Below are 22726 nucleotides of genomic sequence, written 5' to 3'. Positions count from 1 at the left end.
TGTGCACACCACCTTCTGAAGTTTCTTACGGTCCTGGGCAGAGCAGTTGCCATGCACCCAGACAGTATGCTTTTAGCGGTGCATCTGTAAAGACATGCCAAATTTTCTGAGCCACCTGAGGAAGAAGAGGCGTTGTTGTGCCTTCTTGACTGTCGCATCTACGTGGGAAATCCAGGACAGGTCATTGGTTATGGTCACTCCAAGGAACTTGATGCTGTTCATTCTCTCAACCTCAGTTGTTCTGCTCCTTTCTTTCTGAAGTCGATAAACAGTTCTAAGTCAGGATGGGGAGTGGCTTGGAGGGGAGCTTGCAGGGAGTGGGGGTCCCATGTATATGCTGCCCTTGTCCTTCGAGATGGAAATGGTCGGGGGTTTGGAAGGTGCTGCCTGAGGATCTTTGGTGAATTTCTGCAGTGCATCTTGTAGATGGTACACACTGCTGCGGCTGAGCGTCGGTGGGGGAGGGAGTGGGATGTTTGTGGATGTGGTGCCAATCAAGCGGGGGCGGGGGAAGCTGCTTTGTCCTGGATGGTGTCGAGCTTCTTGAGTGCTTTTGGAGCTGCACCCATCCAGGAAAGTGGGGAGCATTCTATCGCACTCTTACCTTGTGCCTAGTGGACAGGCTTACAGTCACAGTATTGAGATTTTGCAACCAGAAATGGAATTTCATTTTGGCAAAGATCTGTAGCTCGGGTTGTGGATGAGGTCGTTGACTTGCCGAGCTGGCTTGCTTTTGTTCAGACGTTTCATCACCATGCTAGGTGATATCTTTAGTGGAGCTCCGATGAAGCGATGTTATTCTACTCCACTTGGAATTTATACTGTCCGATCCGTTACGGTGAGCAGTGTCGTTTCCGGAACAAGTAACCATAGTAGCCCAAGCCAAACATAGACACCCATGGGAATTCCTAGAGGCATGGTTCTCCACCCATACTTAACTCAACAAACATATGGAATTGGACTTCATATACAAACCCATACAGATCAAAACCAGAAATGACACTACTCACGACAACAGACCAGAGAGTATAAATTCCAAGTGGAGTAGAATATCATCGCTTCACCGGAGGCTCCACTGATGATGTGACCTAGCATGGTGACAAAATGTCTGAACAAAAACAAGCCAGCTCGGCGACCAAGTCAATAACCTCATGGAATTTCATCCCACAGATCACTGCTGAAGACAATTCCACCAATCGTAAAAAGGGAATCGCTCAAACTGGACAGAAGTGTACAGACGTAAATGTTGGGGATCAAGACTGGGATGAGAAGAGATCTAAAGAGATGTGAGATCGAGAGATGAGAAAGTGCTGCTATAGAAACACAGAGAGGGAGGGAAGGGGGTGATTGAAGAGGGAGGGAAGGGGGTGATTGAAGAGAAAGGGAGAGAGGCAGCACTAGAGCGGGGCCATGGAATGGGGAGAGTTGTGTGAAAGGCCAGGAAATGGGAAACGCGATGGAATGAGAGGACAGAAGAGAGAATGAAGCGGAAGCAGAGACAGAGGAAATGAATGGTCGCCGGAAGAGGCAAATGGAAATCAGGGAAGAAAGGTGAATCAGAGAGAATGACAGACGTAGGAGAGAGGGAAAAAGAAGAATGAAAGACAATCTGAAGGAATGGGGAAACGGGGAGATGGGCTGCAGGGAGATTTGTGAAGGAGGGAGAACGAGGAAAAGGGAGAATAGTTGGATGAAACAACGAGGTAAGGGAGAGAAACAGAAATGAAAGTGGAAGGAGAGCACGGAGGGAGATTGGTATGGGGTGACCCTCTGACTTAAAAAAAAAATTTCCTTCAAAATAGATAACACTGTTTATTAATCACGAAATGACTCAATTTTCTGAACAAACTATTACAGAATAGTTCAACTCATGACATCATCAGAATCGGAGGGCTTTCTCATTGATACTTTTAAATAAATGATTGGCTTGGCTTAGATTTAATTCTGTGCTTGATCTCAGGTCCAAACCTCACATCCCCCTCCCCCTGAGCGTCATAACCCACACCGTGTGCAGTTTCACCCCTCCAGATCCTCACCTTGTACACCTGCCACCCTGCACATCCCAACTGTGTGGGCTCTCGATGCCCCCCTCCTACACATCCAAACTGCAGCACTGTGCCTGCACAGCCTTGGCCTATGCACTCACACATTCTTCCCTCCCACCCTCGAGCAGCACAAATCCACCTGATGTACACTGATCCTGCACACATCTTTATATTCGCATGCTGCAACATGAACACCCAAAGCCATTCCGTCCCCACCCATCCTGCTTGCTCACGCCTCATTGATCGTGCCCCCTGACCCTCGCCACCCCAGGGCACCAGTTTTCCCAGTGCGACCCTGCTGGCACATTTCCTGAGCTGAAACACACACCATGCATGAGGTGTTCGGTTTATCTCTGCGCACGGCAACACCAAGAGTGCGGCTCTAATTCCTGGACCAGCTGAGCTCCCCAGGACGGTCCCACCTTTTCACCCTCTCCCCTCGGCTGAGGGATGGGGATCCTCAGGTTAAACCGCCACCAGATATCTCTCTCTCTCTCTAACCGGAGAGCGGAGCTCTGAGATGATGGTGACGTTATTTACTTTATCATACACATTTCCGAGACAGACATTCGCACTGTACACATACTGAAAAAAAAAAATCTCCAGACTGCATACAGTCAAGCTGCATGGGCATACGCCGTATATATTCAAACCCCGCACACAGATACACATAGACTCTCACATGCAGTGAGTCTCACATCGATGATTGGGAAGCTATTGGAGAGAACTGTTAGGGATAGAATTGAAACGCATTTAGAAACGTATGGTCTAATTAGGGACAGTCAACATGGCTTTGTGCAGGGCAGGTCATGTCTCACTAACTTGATTGAAGTTTTCGAGGAGCTGACAAAGGTGATGGATGAAGGTAGAGTAGTGGATGTTGTCTACATGGACATCATTGAGGTACAGAGGCTGTTAAGGTTCAAGTCCACACACACGCACACACACACATAGACACACACACACTCTCACATACATACACACATCCACTGAAATTGACATACACACATACACATACTCTCATACATATACACACTCATACACACACGCACACGCAAACACAAACTGATCATCAGCTCAGACATCTGTGTCCTTCGTCAGCTCAACTCCCTGTATCTTGACCCCAGCTTTGGGACTCTTAATGGTGCCTCTTTGTTGAAGTTCCTTTCGCCAGTGCAGGTACAGGTTTAAGGGATGTATGGAGGTTAGGATTACTAGGATGATGAATCCAATGTTCATCTGCGTCAAAATGGAAAGAAAAGTTAACAACAATGAAAATATCACCGCAAATTCAATCTTGACCTTCCTTTCATGAAACAGTTGAGCTCCAGAGTTGGAGATCACCATCTTTTCCGTGTATCTGTGCTGCAGTTTCCAAGAGGAAATCCAGTTTTTCCCAGTCACTGCCAGGTTTTGCTTTCTATCATTTCAAACCATTTCGCTTTCAATTGGTATGGCATGGTCGCTCAGTGGTTAGCTCTGCTGCCTCACAGCACCATGGACCCATGTTCAATTCCACCCTCAGGTGACTGCCTGTGTGGAGTTTGCACATTCTCACTGTGTGGCTTTCTTCCGGGTGCCCCGGTTTCCTCCCACAGTCCAAAGATGTGCCGGTTAGGGTGGATTGGCCACGCTAAATTGTCCCATAGTGTGCATTGCTGTGCAGGCTAGGCGGGTTAACCATGAGAAATGGCTTATGCAAATAGGGTGGAAGGGGTGAGTCTGGTTGGGATGCTCTTTGGAGGGTTGGTGTTGACTTGATGGGCCGAATGGCATCTTCCTGCACTGTAAGGATTCTGTGATTCAATCTAAGATGCTATTGGAACGGTATCCCTTATTAGTTTAAATAATGCATTTAGGAAGGCAATGTGCCACTTCTTGTCTAAACTCTCCCTTATGTTTGTTTCATTGGTTAATCATATTTAACCTGTCTTCCCTGAAAGTTATTGAGGTCTACAACACAGATGAAGCCTCTTCAGCCCATCATGTCTGTGCTGGTCAAAAACAACCACCTAACTATTCCAATCCCATTTCCCAGCATTTGGCCCATAGCCTTATCTGTCTCTGCATTGCAAGTACATGTCTAAATACCTTTTCAATGTGATGAGTCTTTTGGCCTCTACCACCCTGAACTGGCAGTAAGTTCCAGATTCCCAGCCTCTGGTTGAAAAAGATTTCCTCACATCCCCTTTAAACCTCCTGCCCCTTTACCTTCAATCCGTACCCCCAATTACTGATCCTCCCCATCAAAGGGAAACATTTTTACCCAATCTTTGCCCCTCATCATTTTATACATTTCAGTCATGTCCCCTCGCCATGTCCTCTGCTCTGTGGAAAACACCCTCAGTCTGTCCAATCTCTCTTCATAACTGAGACTCTCCAGCCCAGGTAACATGCTGGTAAATTTCTTGTTAACAGTACTGTTGACAAATTGTATCTGTTCCTGTTTATTGTCGGTGTATAATCTCATGATGATCTCAGTGAAAACAGAGATAACACAGTGTGAAGCTGGAGGAACATAGTAGACCAGGTAGCATCAGAGGAGCAGGAAAGGTGATGTTTTGGGTCTTCTGGTGAAGGGTCCTGACCTGAAATGTTGACTTTCCTGCTCCTCTGATGCTGCCTGGCCTGCTGTGTTCCTCCAGCTCCACACTGTGCTATTTCTGACTCCAGCATCCGTAGTTCTTACTATCTCTGAATGATTTCAGTGAAGTCTCCTCTGAAAGCTACTTGCCTTACAGAAAACTACTTTATATCTCCTGCCTGACCCGCATTGAAATCCCTCACTCAGGAAAATTTTGTAAATCTTTGCAGTTTCCTTTGTGTAACAATCACAATCTTCCTAAATTAAACGCAAAATACAAGCCCCCTGTCATAAATGAGTTGTTTACATTGAGCATAACTGCTCTCTTACAATTCAGTGTCTCCAATATTATATTCAATATAGTGTAGAGCTGGAGGAACACAGCAGATCAGGCAGCATCAGAGGAGCAGGGAAGTTGACATTTTGGGTCTCCTGGTGAATGGTCCCGACCCGTAATGCTCCTTTCATGCTGCCTGACCTGCTGTGTTCCTCCAGCTCCACACAGTATTGACTCTGACTCCAGCATTTGCAGTTCTTGCTATCTCCAATATTATATCCTGGGATTCCTATATGAGTCAGAGACAGATGATAAGGGGGGTGTGAATTCAGCTACATATCTGTCTTCACTTTTAGAAACTGGAAGTGACTTCTTGTCTGATCGTATTCTGAAATAGCAGCATCAGGAATACTCTGCTCATTCCCTTTTTTGCCTTGTTCATCCCTTCATTTCCCTCTCTCCATTTCTCACTTTTTCTCCTCTTTCTCTCTTTAGGGATCCCCCCTCTCCTTCTCTCTATCCACTCTCTCGTTTCTCACTGTCTTTCTCACTCCCCTTTCCCTCTTTCCCCCTTTCACTTAGTTCATTTCCCAACCCCTACCTCCTTTCACCTCTCTCTCACTTCTCTCTTTCTTTGCCTTCACTCTCTCAATCACTCATATACACCGATTCCCATCTCCCTCTCCCAATGCTCGCCTCTCTCTCCTCCCCCACGTTCTTCGCTCTCTCTCTCTCTCTCACACACACAGACACAAATACACACATGCACACACACACCCTCTCTATTTCTTTAAGAATCTCTAATTCCACTCTTTGTCTTTTCTTCTGTTCCACCTCCCTTCCTCTCTTTCTTCGTCCTGTGTCTCCCTGCACTCTCTGTCTGTTCCCCACCCTCTGTGACACTCTTCCTGCTACCTCACTCCAATATTACTGCTTCCGAACATGCCTCATATTTGACCCTTGACCTTTTTTTTAGTAATATTCACAGGGACATCTGAACATCCTGATTTGTGACACACACTCACAAAGAGAGGGTCATTATTCAAGGGTCCTTGGATCAGTGCGAAGCAAGGGTACTGAAGCAGCGAAATAAATGCTGAGAGAGTCTGTCCCACACCATAGATCTTCCCAAAATGACAGGAAGGGTACCTGGAGGGAGCAAGAAAGAACAGGAATTAAGGAAAAGAAGCAGAGAATGACAATGAGCAAGATGTTCGGTAACAGACCAATCAGCACACTATTGAATCATAGAGACTTGCAGCACCATTAGCTAACTATTCTAATCCCATTTCCCAACACTTGGCCCATAGCCTTGTATGCATTGGCATTGCTGATGTGCATCTAAATACTTCCTCAATGTGATGAGGGTTTCTACCTCTGCCAACCCTACAGGCAGTGAGTTCCAGATTCCCATCACCCTCTGAATGAAAGAAATTTCCCCATATCCCCTCTAAACCTCCTGCCCCTTATCTTAAATCTATGCCCCTGATCATTGATCCCTCTATCAATGGAAAGATTTCTTCCAGTCTACGCCCCTCATGATTTTATACATTTCATTCCTGCACTCTGCCCCCGCCAAGTCTCTTCTGCTCTAAGGAATACAATCCCAGTCTGTCCAGTCTCTCTTCATAATGGAAACCATCCAGCCCAGGTAACATTTTGGTAAATCTCCCCTCTCCACTGCTATCGGGACCAGATACATTCACTTTATTATAGGTTCCATGCAAACTACCATCCACATGTTTTCAACTTATCCAGTCAATAAAGCATTTACATTCTGATATGTTTATCAGGCATCCGTAAATGCATTTGCACAACACCCTGAAAACCTTTGTTTCATAATGAGTTTTACGATCATACCCCTCTCTGGTTAAAAACTTTGCTTTATACGTTGATCAAGTATTCAAAGGATTCTAGTTTCAAACATCTTTTCAAGTAGAGGCTTCTTGCGTACATTAGAATGGTGAGGTTCTAAACAACTGACTCACCTCTGAAATCCAGAGCAGCTAAAAAGTAAACACTCAAGCTCAGAATCTAAGTTTTTGTTTTTATTCATTCACAGGATGAGGGCATCGCTGGCCAGACAGCATTTATTGCCCATCCCTAATTGCCTAGAGCGCAGTTAAGAGTCAACCACATTACTGTGGATTTGGAGTCATGTAGGACAGACCAGGTAAGGGTGGCACTTTCCTTCCCTAAAGGACATTAATGAACCAGATGGGATTTTCCAACAGTAGACAATGAATTCACGATCATCATTAGATTCTTAATTCCAGATATTTATTGAATTCAAATTCCACCATCTCTGCGTCCCCAGAGCATTATCTGGGTCTCTGGAATAACAGTCCAGTGATAATACGACTAGGCCATTGCCTCTCCTTGCAAACAATGGCAAAGATTTCAGATAACAAGGTGTAGAGCTGGATGAACACAGCAGGCCAGGCAGCATCAGAGGAGCAGGGAAGCTGACTTTTCAGGTCTGGACCCTTCTTCAGAAATTTCCAGACCCAAAACGTCAGCTTTCCTGCTCCTCTGATGCTGCCTGGCCTGCTCTGTTCATCCAACTCTGCACCGTATTATCTCAGACTCCAGCATCAGCAGTTCCTACTATCTCTGGAAAAGATCTCAAATTGTTTGGTTTTTGAAGTGTTGCGGGAGGCAACTTGGGATGAGAATATTGCCACTTAGACAGCCTTTGCTGTCCCTCCATAATTGAACTTGAGTTGAGTGTCTTGCGAACACATTGTTCAGGATCCACAGTGACATTGACACCAAGTAAGAACGGGATGGCTTCCTTCTGGAAAAAGGGTTTGTCCTTGTTTCCACAACACCCGATGATAGATGTCAGTGTCACTATCACTGAGACCACCTTTCAACGTCAATTTCATCAAAACCGCTTCACGTGCCTTCGTGGTGTGTGGGCATCAGTTGGCTGGTACAACATTTGTTGCCAGTCGCTCATTGCTTTTAATCCATGATAGCCCTCATGGCGGGGTAAAGGTCACCTGCCATAGTCTTATCCAATCATAAGACTGCTCTCTCATTAGAGAGAGGTGGTAGTTTAACCTGAGGGTCACCGCACCTCAGGTGGATGGACAAGTTGAGAAGGAGAGACCTTAATGTTAACCTCAGGCCGTGCGGGGAATTGAACCCACAATGTTGGCTCCACCCTGCACTGCATTGCAAACCAGCCATGATACACCCACGATACTATGAGGAAGGTAGGTCCAGGATTTTGACCTAGCGGCAGTGAAGGTAATTCCAAATGTGGAACTTACAGGTGGTATTCCGATGCATCTGCTGATCATTTTCATCTAGCTGAAAGAGTTGACTGGTTTGGAATGTGTTGGCGAAGGAGCTGAAGAAGTGCACATTAAGGTGCTGCTACTGTACACTGTTGAATGTGCTGGACAGGGCACAAGTCACGCTCCCTACCGCCTCCTGAGTGGTGCCAAACTTCCTGAGTGTTGGTGGAGTGGCAGAGAAGTGGAGAAAATCGGCTAATCAGCTGACATTACCGCCACACCATCTTCAATGCATCACTCAGACTTACCCGGCTGGCACTTGGCCTTGTTTTACTCATTCATTGGACACGGGCGTTGCTGGCCAACCATTTGTTGCCTGTCCCTAGTTGCCCTTGAGAATGTGATGGTGAGCTGCCGCTGCAGTTCATTTGGTGCAGGTTGAGCAATTGATACAAACGAGGGGTTTGCTGGCCCAATTCAGAGGGACAGTGGAGAGCCAATCAACTGTAGATTGTTGTGGGGATACGTGGAGGCCAGACCAGGTAAGGAAGGCAGATTTCCTTCCCTGAAGGACATTACTCAGCCAGATGGCTTTTTTCTCCCGACATTGGGCAATGATTTTATGGTCATCAGTAAATTCTTAATTCCAGATTTATATTTATTGACTTCAAATTCCACCATTTGCCAATGCAGGATTGGAACCTGGGCACCCCAGAACATTGCTTGAGCTTCTGGATCAGTAGTCTGATGGTAATACCACTAAGCCATTGCCTCCCCATTCCTAAGCATGTAGAAAGGTCTCCCACCAGGTGACAGAGACTAGACTTACACAATGCTGATGAAGGTTGCATCTCCCCCGTACAGGAAGGAATGGTTGATGACTTGTAAGATAAAAGACAAGTACTGAACCTCCAGGACAGGAATAGTTGCCGATATCGAGAACAGGACACACTGGGTGATGGTGATAATGATAGAAACCACAGCTGACCTCATGCCAGCCAATCGCTTTGAAACAACTGGATCTGACAAAGAACGAGAGCAAGTCTGGTTAGAAAGAAAGACTTATAATCACAGTTGAAACTAGGACGGACTTGAGTTATGCAGGTTGTGGGGGGGGTGGTGGTGGTGGGGGTGGGCGCTATTGGCGTCAATGACTAAGATGCATGAAAAATGCCAAAAAAATGATCAAATTAAGATCCTGCAAACACTGCCATTTGTGGAAGAGTTCCAAACCTCTACCAGCCATTGTGTATAGAAGGGTTTCCTAACATCTCTCCTGAAAATCTAACCCTAATTCTCAGACTATGTCCCCTAGTTCTAGATCTCCAGCTAGTGGAACTAGTTTATCTACTCTGTTGATATCTTCAAACTTGAGTCGATCACCCCGAAACTTCTAAGTCCTCGAGAAAGCAGGTATAATTTGTGTCATCTCTTTTCATCCCTAAAGTCCAGGTTTTACTCTTATAAAACTACGTTGTACTCCCTCCAAGGACAATGCATCCTTCCTGAGGTGTAATGCCCAGATCTGCTCACAGTATACAAGTAGGGTCTAACCAGGATTTTGTGTAACTGCAGCATAACTTCTGTCTCCTTGTACTCCAGTCCTCTGGGCATAAAGGCCAGAGAGAGAGAGAGAGAGAGAGAGAGAGGAGAATTGAAGTAAATCTTCAAAATGAACAGACAGAACAGGCAGTATGAGAAAGGATCTGATTCAAAAGGAGGTTGATATTTCAGAAACGTCCCCCCCACTGAAATTTTGCGAGAGATGAGGGGCGGCACGGTGGCTCAGTGGTTAGCACTACAGCCTCACAGTGACAGGGATCTGGGCTCGATTCCCCCTTGGGCGACCGTCTGTGTGGAGTTTGCACATTCCCCCCGTGTCTGCGTGGGTTTCCTCCAGGTGCTCCGGTTTCCTCCCACAGTCCAAAGATGAGCACACTAGGTGGATTGGCCATGCTAATTTGCCCATAGTGTTTAGGGATGTATAGATTAGCTGGGTTATGGGGGGGATGGGTCTGGGTGGGATGCTCCGAGGGTCGGTGTGGACTTGTTGGGCTGAAGGGCCTGTTTCCGCAATGTAGGGATTCTATGATCTATGATGAGTACTTATGTGTGCTTACCTAAAACTGCCTGTAAGGCTGTGCACTTTAGAAGGAAGAACAGAGGCGTAAACTGTTTTCTAAAGGGGAAAGGCTTTGGAAATCTGAAGCTGAAAGGGACTTGTCAGTCCAAGATCAGGATTCCTTTTGGGTTAACATGCAGTTGGCACTTGGGAAGGCAAATGCGAAGTTAACATTCACTTCAAGAGGGCCAGAATGCAAGACTATGGATGTACTGCTGAGGATGTATAAGATCAAACTGTTTTCAAAATATTCTAAGCAGTTTTGGGCCTCGTATCTAAGAAAGGATGTACTGGCCTTGGAGAGGGTCCAGAGGAGGTTCACAAGAATGATACTGGGGCTGAAGGATTTATCATGTGGGAAGCAGTTGAGGACTCTAGGTCTGTACTCGATGGAGTTTAGAAGGATGAGGGGGTATCTAATTGAAATTTACAGAATGCTGAGGGCTCTGAATAGAGTGAACATGGAGAAAATGTTTCCACCAGTAGGAGAGGCTAGGACCTTAGGGCACAGCCCTAAGTGAGTGAAGGGACTACCCTTTAGAACCCAGATGAGGAGGAATTTCTTCAGCCAGAGGGTGGTGAATCTGTGAAACTCATTGTCGCAGAAAGGCTGTGGAGACCAAGTCATTGAGTGTATTTAAGGCAGGGATTGTTAGGTTCTTGATTAGTAAGGGGATCGAGGGTTACAGGGAGAAGACAGGAGACTGGGTTGAGAAACACATCGGCCATGATTGAATGGCAGAGCAGGCTCGAGGGGCTGAATGGCTTAATTCTGCTCCTATATCTTAGAACATAGAACATAGAACAGTACAGTACAGGCCCTTCGGCCCACGATGTTGTGCCGAACTTTTACCTGAAACCTAAGGTCTATCTAACCTCCACCGCTACATTATACTATCATCCATATGCCTATCTAATAGCCGCTTAAATGCTCCTAATGAGGCCGACTCCACTACCCTCTCTGGCAACGCATTCCACGCCCCTACCACTTTCTGAGTAAAGAACCTACCTCTGATGTCTCCCCGATATCTACCTCCCTTCACTTTAAAACTATGCCCCCCCATAAAAGCTACCTCCACCCAAGGAAAAAGTCTCTGGCTGTCTACTCTATCTATACCTCTGATCATTTTGTACACCTCTATCAAGTCACCTCTCATCCTTCGTCGTTCTAAAGAGAAAAGCCCTAGCTCTCTCAACCTTTCCTCGTAAGACCTTCCCTCCATTCCAGGCAACATCCTGGTAAATCTCCTCTGCACCTTTTCCAATGCTTCCACATCTTTCCTGTAATGAGGCGACCAGAACTGGACACAATACTCCAGATGCGGCCGAACCAGGCTTTTGTATAGGTGGAGCATAACTTCACGGCTCTTGAACTCAATCCCTCTATTAATGAAAGCTAACACACCATACGCCTTCTTAACAACTCTATCCACCTCGGTGGCAGCTTTCAGGGAACTGTGAACATGAACCCCAAGATCCCTCTGCTCCTCCACACCGCCAAGAATCTTTCCGTTGCGTAAAGAATCTTTTCTTACAGAGACAGAGGAGGGACTGAGTGGACAGAAGCAGTTTAGTGAGCTGAGGCAGGGATCTCAGTGATCACCGCACCTCCATCTCTCAAATCTCCCTGAGTTTCCTGTTGCCTGCCACTTCAACACACCACTGTGTTCTCTGGCCAACATCTCTGTCTCGGGCTCGCTGCAGTGCTCCAGTGAAGCTCAGTGCAAAAGCAGCAGCTCATTTTCCGCCTGGTGACTCTGCAGCCCTCAGGACTCAATATCAACTTCAATAATGTCCTATCCCCACACCCCAGGTCCTGTCATGCCATGGGCTAGCTTTAATACAGGCAGCCCATTATCGCTCATTCATAGCCCACATTGCCATCTACCTAAACCTCAATTCTTCCCTGGCTTACTATCTTCAATCTATTTTCTGCTGTTCTCTCTCTCTCTGGGCTCCATGTCCATCCATCCATGCTTTCCTCAACCCCCTCCCATTATCAGCGTAAAGACCACCTTTTCCGATCCGCTATCAGATCTGAAGAAGTTTCGCTGGTCTCGAAATGTTTGCTCTGCTTTCTCTCTACAGGCGCTGAGCTTGTCTAGCTCTCTCTGTCTTTGAGTCTGAGGGATCTCAGTGTTCACTTCTGAGGTTGGGGTCTGTTTTAACTGTTACTGAGAGAACAGCCAGAATTGGGAGCGTGATTTAATGTTTGATTCTGGATCACTTGAGAGTGGAAGTATTTTCAAATGGATGAACGGAGGCAGGTGGGGTGGGGGTGGGGGTGTTGCGGATGCGGTGACGAGAGAACTGGGTGATCTCAGGTGTCATTCGGTGAGGCTGAGAGAGAGGTGAGTGTGCAGACATGGACTATCTGAGAGTGAGATAGCCCGAAATGGATATACTGTGAGGGAAGAAATGCCCAAGACCCACAACTGAATCGTACAAGGTACAAGCAGATCACATCTGGATGTCAAGTAAAAGAAGAAATTTTGTTTTCCCATCCTAAAGGACCTCGCGCACTGTAACATCTGAGCACTGTAATGTGGGTGACTAAGACATGGTCTTAAAATCTCAATGAGCTGGAACTAGTGAGGGAGAAAGAGCAACACTTCCAAACACAGAATTGTACGCGGATTGCTTGTAACTGAGAGGGAGAGGGAGGTGATGCTGGAACTGGTTAAAACATCAGTCAGACCACAGCCTGAGGGCTGTGTACGGTTCAGGAATTTACAATATAGGAGGTACGTGATCGCACTGGAGATGTTGCACAGGAGATTTATCAGGATGTTGACTGGGCTGGAGAGTTTCAGTTATGAAGAGAGATTTCTTTATTCATTCATTCACGGGATGAGGGCATCACTGACCAGGCAGCATTTATTGCCCATCCCCAATTGCCCAGAGGGCAGTTTAGAGTCAACCAGTCTGGAGTCACATGTAGGCCCAGACCAGGTAAGGATGGCAGTATCCTTCCCTAAAGGACATTAGTGAACCAGATGGGTTTTTCCAACAATCAACAATGGATTCACGGTCATCATTCGATTCTTAATTCCAGATATTTTATTGGATTCAAATTCCACCATCTGCCGTGGCGGGATTCGAACCAGTGTCTCCAGAATGCTATCTGGGTCTCTGGACTAACAGTCCAGTGATAATACCACAAGGCCATTGCCTTCCCTAAGATTGGACAGGCTGGGCTTGTTTTCCTTACAGCAAAGAAGATTGAGGGGGACATGAATGAGATGTGCAAAATTAAGAGAGGCATAAACAGGGTAGATAGGAAGAAATCCTTCCCCTTGATGGAAGGATCAATGATCCAAAGGGCATCAATTTAAGGTGGGGGCTGTGGTGAAAGAGGTTTAGAGGGGTTGTGAGGAAAAACATTTTTGTTAGACACAGAAAGTAGTGGGAATCTGGAGCTTTATGCCTGTAAGGGTGGTAGAGGCAGAAACACTTATCCACATTGATGAAGTATTTAGATACACACTTGCAATGCCAAGTCACATGAGGCCATGGGTCAAGTGTTGGGAAATGGGATTAGAATAGCTGTTTTTCCACTGGCATGGATTCGATGGGCCAAAGGGCCCCTTTCTGTTCTGTAGACCTATCCTTGTTTATGTATCCAGTACCTGCGACTTTTGGAAAATCAGCAATCACACCTTGATTATCTGATGTTGTTTTTAACCAATTTGTGCAACAATACCATCACACACCTCTGGAGCAGGTGGGATTTGAACTCAGATCTCCTGGTTCAGTGGCAAGGACACTACCACTGCTCTGCAAGTGCCTTTTTGGTTACTTGAGACTGATAGGATACCCACTGTTCAAGTTTGGTCATTCATTGGATAAGCCACTATTAAAACAGCATTTAATTTGCTCATCAGGATTACCTAAGACTTAGTGAGTTGTCAGTACTCATGATCATATTCTCTGACATTGTGAAGAGACTTTGTGGTGATTTCTGGTTTACCTGAAATAGCCTCGGAGGTTTTGTCTCTGTATTGCAGCCAGTCCATCACTATCCCATTCCAGGGAGCACAGAATATACCACAGATCTGTGTGAGGGCGAATGCATTTGTATACTTGCTTACTAAGGACATAGATAGAAGGAGAAAGAGAGACGGTTGTTGGAGGGAAGGGAAACAGGGAGATGTGGAAGTGAGCCAAAGAGGGTGTTAAAAAACAGAAAAGCAAATAAAGAAACAAAAAAAAATTACAATCAAATACAACTTAAATGCTTTCTACCACATTTATGCAAACATTTTTTTCTGATATGTGGATGAGAAATGTAACTTGTTGAGAAACTCAACAGGTCTGGCAGCATCTGTGGAGAGAAAGCAGAATTAACATTTTGACTAGAGTCTGAAGAAGGGTCATTAGAGTCAAAACATTAACTCTGTTTCTCTCGCCACAGATGCTGACAGACCTGCTGAACTTTTCCAGCAATTTCTGTTTTTGTTTCAGATTTCCAACATCCACAGTTCTTTGTGTTTTTTTCCCCTCAGGTATGTGGCTTTGTGGCACAGATTCACTTTGGAATGAAATACTGGTCTGACTGAAAATCAGGAAGTAATTATGATCAACGATTAATTGTTAATTTATTGATTATTGTTTTTAGTTGGTATTGAGAGTGTGGGTTGTGCAAACTTGGGGTTGGGAAGCAGATCTCATCATGGAATAGGACAGGTCACCCTGTGTAGATTGTGATACAGAGGGTTGGGAATCCAGATGTCATGAAGAACGTAGACACAGATATTTATGCAGGCCCAGTATAGGCTGAGAGTTGAATATCAATTAGGTTGGGATGACAGTCTCAATGTGTATAACCTAATATTTGTAAATGCGTGTACAGATTATTTCCAGTTATTTCCTACATCAACTGTCTTCCTAAAATGTAACAAAACCACCTTGAGAAAATAGAACTGAAGTTGAACATTCTAAGTTCTTGGCCATCTGTGAGACAGATCTCATACTTTGCATTGCAATTTGTACCACAGTTCAGACCACAAAGTGCATCCAATATACATCCCATCCCATAGGTCTCCCACTTCGCTCTCCCACATTCTCACACCTTACAATTCTCTCATTCTGCCTCCCACCTCGTTCTCTCCTGCACTGCTATCCTTCTGTCCTTTCCATCCTCCACACATCCTTAAATTACCTTCTCCCCATTCTGTTGCGTACATGATTCTTCTCCTCTATTCTGAAGGAACTGGATGGTTATTTTTGAGATGTTGCATTTTAGTAAAGCAAACCAGGGGAGAACTTATACACTTAATGGTAAGTTCCTAGAGATAGTTGCTAAACAAAAAGACTTTGGGTTGCAGGTTCATAGCTCCTTGAAAGTGAAATCGCATCTGGACAGGGTAGTGAAGAAAGCATTTGGTATGCTTGCCTCTATTGGTCAGTGCATTGAGTACAGGAGTTGGGATGTCATGTTGTGTCTGTACAGGACATTGGTGAGGCCAGTTTTGGAATATTGTGTTCAGTTCTCAGGTCTCCTTGCTGTAGGAAGGATGTTATTAAACTTGAAAGGGTTCAGAAAAGATTTACAAGAATGTTGCCAAGGTTGGAGGGTTTGAGCTATAGGAAGAGGCTGAATGGGCTGGGGCTTTTTTCCCTGGAGTGTCAGAGGGTGAAGGATGACCTTATAGACGTTTATAAAATCATGAGGGACACGGATAGGTTGAATAGTCAAGCTCTTTTCTCCAGGATAGGGGAGTCCAAAACTAGAAGGCATACATTTAAGGTGAAAGGGGAAAGATTTAAGAGGGGCGTGAGGGGCAACTTTTTCCATGCAAAGGGTGGTGCTTGTATGGAATGAGCTGCCAGAGGCAGCGGTGGAGGCTGGTACAGTTACAACATTTAAAATGCATCTGGATGGGTATACGGATGAGGGATATGGGCCAAATGCTGGCAAATGGGACTAGATTAGTTTAGGATATCTGGTCAGCGTGGATGAGTTGGACCAAAGGGTTTGTTTCCGTGCTGTACAGCTCTATGATTCCATTTGGTGAGTAATGACTTGTAGGAATAAGGGTCAAAGGCAGGAGATTGGCACTTGATGATAGGGAAATGATGGGCTGAATGACCTCCTTCTGGACAGGAATAAATCTGTGATTTTCTTCTCTGTTCTCTGTCCCGCCCTTGTAATCTATTCCCTCTCTCCCAATATTTCCATCTCCAGCCCAACCCTCTGGCTCCACCTCAGCCTCGCCAAGTCTCTGAATGTTTCTTTCTCCGTCCGCCTTCCTGTCTCTCACTCCGTCTCCGACCTCAGCCACAATCGCCACTGTGACCTGGAACCTTACCCTCTGTGGTGTCACCGTGTGACATTAGCGTGAGCATGGGGTTCAGCGTGCCTATGAATAGGTAGTGTCGGAGCTGCAGGACAGAAATCCACAGCAGATGAGTGGCAAACAGTTTGGAGAAGATGCAGCTCCTGAACGAGCGGACATTTTCCTTCTTCACTTCGGTCCCTGCAGCAGCGGAAGGGGAGAAGGTTTTGTGGGTAGAGAACCAGAGAGTTAAACCGGCCAGTAATTACTCAGGAAACAAAATTGGGCAGCGATGACTGAGATAGGTAGGATTCCTTTGCCTTTGCTCCAAAGGCCATTCATTTGACCCATTAATTCAGATGAGGGAGGGGAGATGTGGAGTGAGATGGGGGGGTATGAGATGGGGGGAGGATGGAGATGCGGAAAAGAGAGATGTGGAGAGAGGAGGGGGCGAGATGAGGGAGACGGAGATGGGGAGCGAGATGGGGTGATGAGGGAATGGGAATATAGGAAAGGGGGGGAAATGAGGGATGGGGAGTCGTGGGTTGAAATGGGCGAGATTGAGGTAAGGCAGTTGATGAGTGAGAGGGGAATGAGGGTATGAGATGGGGGGAGGTGGGTGACGGGGAGGTGGCGAGTGAGATGGGACGATGTGGGATGGGGAGGGAGATTGGCGGAGAATGGGTTGGATGGAGATGCGGAAAAGAGGAGATGCAGAGAGATGCGGAAGGGGTGAGAGGGATGGGGAGAATGGGATTAAGGTGGGGGGGATTGAGGAGGATGTGATGAGGGAGGGGGAGATGAGGTTGGGTGATGAAGGAGGGGGAGATTGTGAGTGAGATGAGGATGAGGAGGGATGGGGAGGTGGGGTATGAGACGGGAGGAGGTGAGGGGGGTGGAGGTAATGGGGGAGGAGAAATGTGGGAGTGTGACATGGCAAGAAATGAGAGAGGGGGTGAGATGAGGGAGGCAATGAGATGGGGAGAGACAAGGGACGGGGTGAGATGGAGAGATGAGGGAATGTGTGTGAGATGGTGAGAGATGGGGGAGTGTGAGATGGAGAGAGATGAGGGAGGTGTTGTGAGATGGGGAGAGATGAAGTCGGGGTATGAGATGAGGAGAGATGAGGAAATGGGTGTGAGATGGGGGCGTGGAGTTTAGGCAGGATGGGGAGAGGAGCTCAATACGGTAGTGGACATTTAAAGTGTTGAAAGCCGAGAAAGCGTCGACACCCAAAGGAGTTTCTGACTTGAAATGAAAATGAACATAAGTTGCTGAGCTCATATAATGCTGTTGATTATAGCAGATGAGAGGGGTAGGAAAGAAGGCTGACCCAGCTTTATAAAATCATCATCCCTTCCATCAAACACACCATCTGAAGATACACCGGCCTTTCATAGCCCCAGAACTCGATTTACAAGAATAATATCTCTACCCCAAAAGTTAAATAATGAGTAGAGATCATCCAGACTCAGGTTGTGATGTCTGAACTTTAACATTTCAAAAGGCAATCAATTAATTTTCTTAAAATATGAAGCAGATGAGATAAAGCAGAAACGAAAGATTGGTTTCCAAGAGTTGAGTAATATGGAACTGTAGAGAGCAGAATCTAGAAATTAAAGCTGAAAATCCATCTGTTAATAAGAAATGTTTGTATGCATATTTAGCTCACATATTGATCATGAGCCCATGGTAAAAGTTGAACAGTTTCGAATCTAATTGGCTGCTTATGTGTAGGATTAACAAATGAGCAGGGCCAATATGACAATGAACTAAGATGTTATGGTAAATATTAAACAGGTTGGGACTCTGCTCACTGGAGTTTAGAAGAATGAGAGGTGATCTCATTGAGACATATAGGATTCTTAAAGAGTTCAACAGGGCAAATGCTGAGAGGGTGTTTCACCTCATGGCAGAGCCTAGAATCAGATTTCAATTTCTCAGAATAAAGAGGCCCCAGTTCAAGGCTGATATGAGGAGGAATTTCTTCTCTCAAAGGGTTGTGAACCTTTGGAACTCCTTGACAGAGACAGCGATGGGGACAGAGTACTTGTGCATATTCAAGGCTGAGACAAATAGATTCTTGATCAGCTGGGGAATCAACGCTTACAGAGAAAGGGCAGGAAAATGGATATGAGGAATGTCAAATCTGCCATGATCTCAGTGAATGATGGAATAGTCTCGAGGGGCCAAATGGCCTGGTGGGGGGGGTGGGTAGTGAAAGGTGAGATGGAGAGCATAGCACAGAAAAGGGGAAGAGGGAAGGGAGAAATGAGAGATGTAAGAAGAAAAGGGAAGGTACGTAAGGAAGAGAAAGTTCAGAGACAGATGGGGTAGAGAGAAAGAAGGCATTCACACCTTTTGAAGTTTTGGATTGGGAATTAAAATGATCAATCAGCTCTGTCTTTTCTTTTTTCTCTTCCGCCTCCCACTGCTTGCTTTCAGGACCCTTGTCCATTTTTCCCTCTGCCTCATTTTCTCCACGCAAAGGCTTCATCTGCTTTGTTGTCTCTTCTTCACGGTGCAATGAGTCCAACCCAAATCTCTTGCAAGTGATTCTTCCGAGCCAAAGCAGAAAGTTTCTCATTAAACAATAGTTTCAAGGGTAACCATCAAGACAAGACATTGCTTCAACATGATGTAAGATTTACGATCATTTCAAAATGAGTAATTGTAAATCAGAACACAAATCTTCAAGAGATTATCAACTGTAACTCAGTAAATTATTTCTAGCCTCATTCAATTTTGGAAATAACATTTCATCTCAATCTTTTGTAATCATATATAATGCTATCAAATTTCCACACAACATATTTGGATCCAAAAGGAAATTACCTACATTTCACCTAATGTTTTGTTTAAAATCCTTCATCCATAGAACCACTGAGATAAATCACCATGGATCCTCAAATCCTTCACAGTCTGTGATTTCCAGTACATAATGTAAGAAACTAGTTGTATTCTAAGATTTTGAAAAATTTTTATGCAACTTCCTTGTTCATTTTTTTTCTCTCTCTGTCAATGAAATTCAGGAATTCTTAAGCTTGGCTACATATTCCCTGAATATTAGCCGTCTCCTAGTAAAATTGTCGCTTGCAAAGTTACATTAATTTCATTAAAAGGTTGCTGGCATATTGTGAACAGGTTTGATCCACTTAGTGTCATAGATTTGTAGATTAATACAGCATGGAAACAGGTCCTCCGGCCCAAACTGCTCCATGCTGACCATGGTGCCCACTTAGCTAGTTCCAATTGCCTGCATTTAGTCCATATCCCTCCAAACCCTTCCCATCCATGAACCTATCCAAATGTTTTTAAATGTTGCTTTTGTACCTGCCTGAACCATTTTCTCTGGCAGCCCATTCCATACAGACACTACTCTTGGTGTGAAAAAGTTGTCCCTCAGGTCCGTTGTAAAGCTCTCCCCTCTCACCTTAAAACTATGCCCTTTAGTTTTCAATTCCACGTCCCTGGGAAAAAGACTGTATGCATTCATCCTATCTATGCCCCTCATGATTTTACACACCTCAAAAAGGTCACCCCTCATTCTCCTATGTTCCAAGGAATAAAGTCCTATCCTGGCCAACCTCTCCCTATAACTCAGGCCTACTAGACCTGGCAACATCCTTGTAAATCTTCTTTGCACACTTCCCAGTTTAACTATGTCTTTCCTATAACAGGGTGACTGAAACTGTACACAATACTCCAAGTGCGGCCTCACCAATGACCACCAACAACTGTAACATAACGTCCCAACTCCTATACTCAAGGCCTCAACCGATGAAGGCCAGCATGCTAAATGCCTTCTTCATCACCCTGTCTACCTGTGACACCACTTTCAACAAACTATGTACTTGTACTCCTATGTCCTTTTGTTCCGCAACACTCCTCAGGACCTTACCATTTACTATATAAGGCCTACCTTGGCTTGAATTTCCAAAGTGCATCACCTCACACTTATCTGTATTGAATTGCATTTGCCAATCCTCAGCCCACTTCCCCAACTGATCCATCTTTCCAATTTCCTCAATTGAGAGACTAGGACGAGAGACCAAAATCTCAGAATAAATGGCCGCACAGTTAAGGAATTTCTTCTCTCAGAGGGTAGAGAATCTGTGGGATTCTTTACCATAGCAGCTGGGTCATTAAGTATATTCAAGGCTGAGATAGATTTTATTCATCAGGGGTAAGGGAAATTGAAAGAGAGGTGGAGTTGAGAATTATCAGAGCAGACAAGGTCTTGTCAGCAGAGCAGACTCGATGGGCAGAATGGCCTAATTCTGCTTCTACATCTTAGGGTCTTAACTATCTGCCTCCTGGTGTTTCCATACCTTGCTTGGAATGGTACCGCATTGTATAATACCTCTTTTCTGTCAAAATGCATTGTTCCTGCTCCCAATTTCTTCTTATTAAATTCCTTTTGGTACCAGTCTGTCCATTTTGTTCACATGCACCTATATCCGAAGGAGCCAGTTACGGAAGGGATTGTGTAAAAATTGACACTCAGGAAATCCAGCTGGCATCCTTGCTTTCACTTTCCAAGCTCAGATGCTTATCATCTGGTAACACGTTAATCCTGGTACCAAGCCAAGTCCTGAATTTAGCATAAAATTCTCTTAATAAATGACCCTCCCTGGATTCTCAGAAGTGCTTATCTCTCAGTTGCCTTAAATGAAACGACTCCCACGTGCCTGAATCACTGCTGATTTTGTTCACTTTATCATTTGACTCCTCTGAACAAACAGGCCACTAAATCATCTGGTCAACACCAGGATGAATTGCAACATCCCATCAGAGAGAGCTCTTAGCCTATATTTCACATGGAATGGATCACAAGCAACCTTGCAAACGTTCCTAATACTTCAGTCAATTAGCAAGGAAATTAGGAGTGAGGATTTGCCAATACATTTATAGGCTAATCAGTGAAAAGTCACTTTACCATCACTCAAGTACAAAGAAATAACCGTTGAGTTCAGAATCACCAATTTCCCAGAGCTACATGAGCCGTATTCTTGTGTCTACAAAAGTAGGTGATAGACTGGGGAGGTCTGATTCTCAACTCTCTGCAACAAGTCTCGAAGCAGCTGTGAGATAGAATACTGCACCTATCCCCTGACAGAGTGCTCACTACAGGCATATTAGTGAAAACTTCTCACCACTGTTCCATCCCTAAGTCCGGTCCACGTCTGCAACCTATGTCAACATAAGGTGAAAGGCATCATAGAAACCCTACAGTGCAGAGAGAAGCCATTTGGCCCATTGAGTCTGTACCAACCCTCTGAAGTGTGTTCCACCCCATCCCTGTAACACCTCATGAGGTTTTTTTTTACCATGGCCAATCCTCATAACCTGCACATCCCAAGTTAATACGGGACTATTTCATAGCATGGCCAATCCACCTAACCTACTCATCTTTGGACTGTGGGAGGAAACCGGAGCACCCGGAGGAAACTCACACAGACACGGGGAGAATGTGCAAACCCCACACAGACAGTCGCCCGAGGCTGGAATCGAACCCAGGTTCCCCAGCACTGTAGGACAACAGTGCTAACCACTGAGCAACCATGACACCCATAAGCTGTGGAAGAACAGGGCATTCTCTGAATGTCATTTGAGACCTTTTTTTTTATTATTATTATTCACTCGTGAGATGTGGGTACCACTAGCGGGGCAGCAGTTATTGCCCGTCCCTAGTTGCCCCTTGAGAAGGTAGTGGTAAGCTGCCTTCTTGAACCTAGTCTTGAATTTAGTCAAAAGGGAAAAAAGAAGCATATGTGAGTTTTAGGAAGCTAAAATCAGATAGGACCCATGAGGAATATAAGGAAAGCAGAAAAGCATTCAATCAGGGAATTAGGAGAGCAAAAAGGGGCCATGAAATGACCTTGGCAAGCATGGTTAAAGAGAATCTCAAGGCATTCTATTCATACATTAAAACCAAAAGAATAAGGGGGGAGAATGTATGACTACTCAAGGATAAAGGAGGGAACTTGTGCTTGGAGGCAGAGGATGTGGGCAAGATCCAAACTAATTTTTTTTTAAAAATTGGACTGAGGGTCTCATGAAGGCCACACAGATAGAAATAACATAAACTCAGGATTGAGGTAAAGTTAAGTAAAACAAAGAACTAGAAGTAAAACAAAAACAAAGTTGCTGGAAAAGCTCAGCAGGTCTGGCA

General features: G+C 45.2%; 1 protein-coding gene across 1 annotated transcript in view; it reads right to left on the bottom strand.

Moving 5' to 3' along the window:
- Positions 1-3122: 3122 nt before the first annotated feature.
- Positions 3123-22726, bottom strand: part of LOC109919665 (equilibrative nucleobase transporter 1-like) — a 40074-nt gene continuing 20470 nt past the window's right edge. The window contains exons 7-12 of the mRNA XM_020519693.2: positions 18910-19109; positions 16585-16752; positions 14244-14363; positions 8981-9173; positions 5932-6055; positions 3123-3284 (exon numbers count right to left, since the gene is read on the bottom strand). Coding sequence (XP_020375282.1) covers positions 3123-3284; positions 5932-6055; positions 8981-9173; positions 14244-14363; positions 16585-16752; positions 18910-19109 — 967 coding nt within the window. The remainder of the gene's footprint in view (positions 3285-5931; positions 6056-8980; positions 9174-14243; positions 14364-16584; positions 16753-18909; positions 19110-22726) is intronic.

Source organism: Rhincodon typus, chromosome 48, assembly GCF_021869965.1.
Source record: "Rhincodon typus isolate 14 chromosome 48, sRhiTyp1.1, whole genome shotgun sequence".
Lineage (NCBI taxonomy): Eukaryota > Metazoa > Chordata > Chondrichthyes > Orectolobiformes > Rhincodontidae > Rhincodon > Rhincodon typus.
Note: the sequence above shows the minus strand (reverse complement) of the source record. Positions and strands in the feature narration are given on the sequence as shown.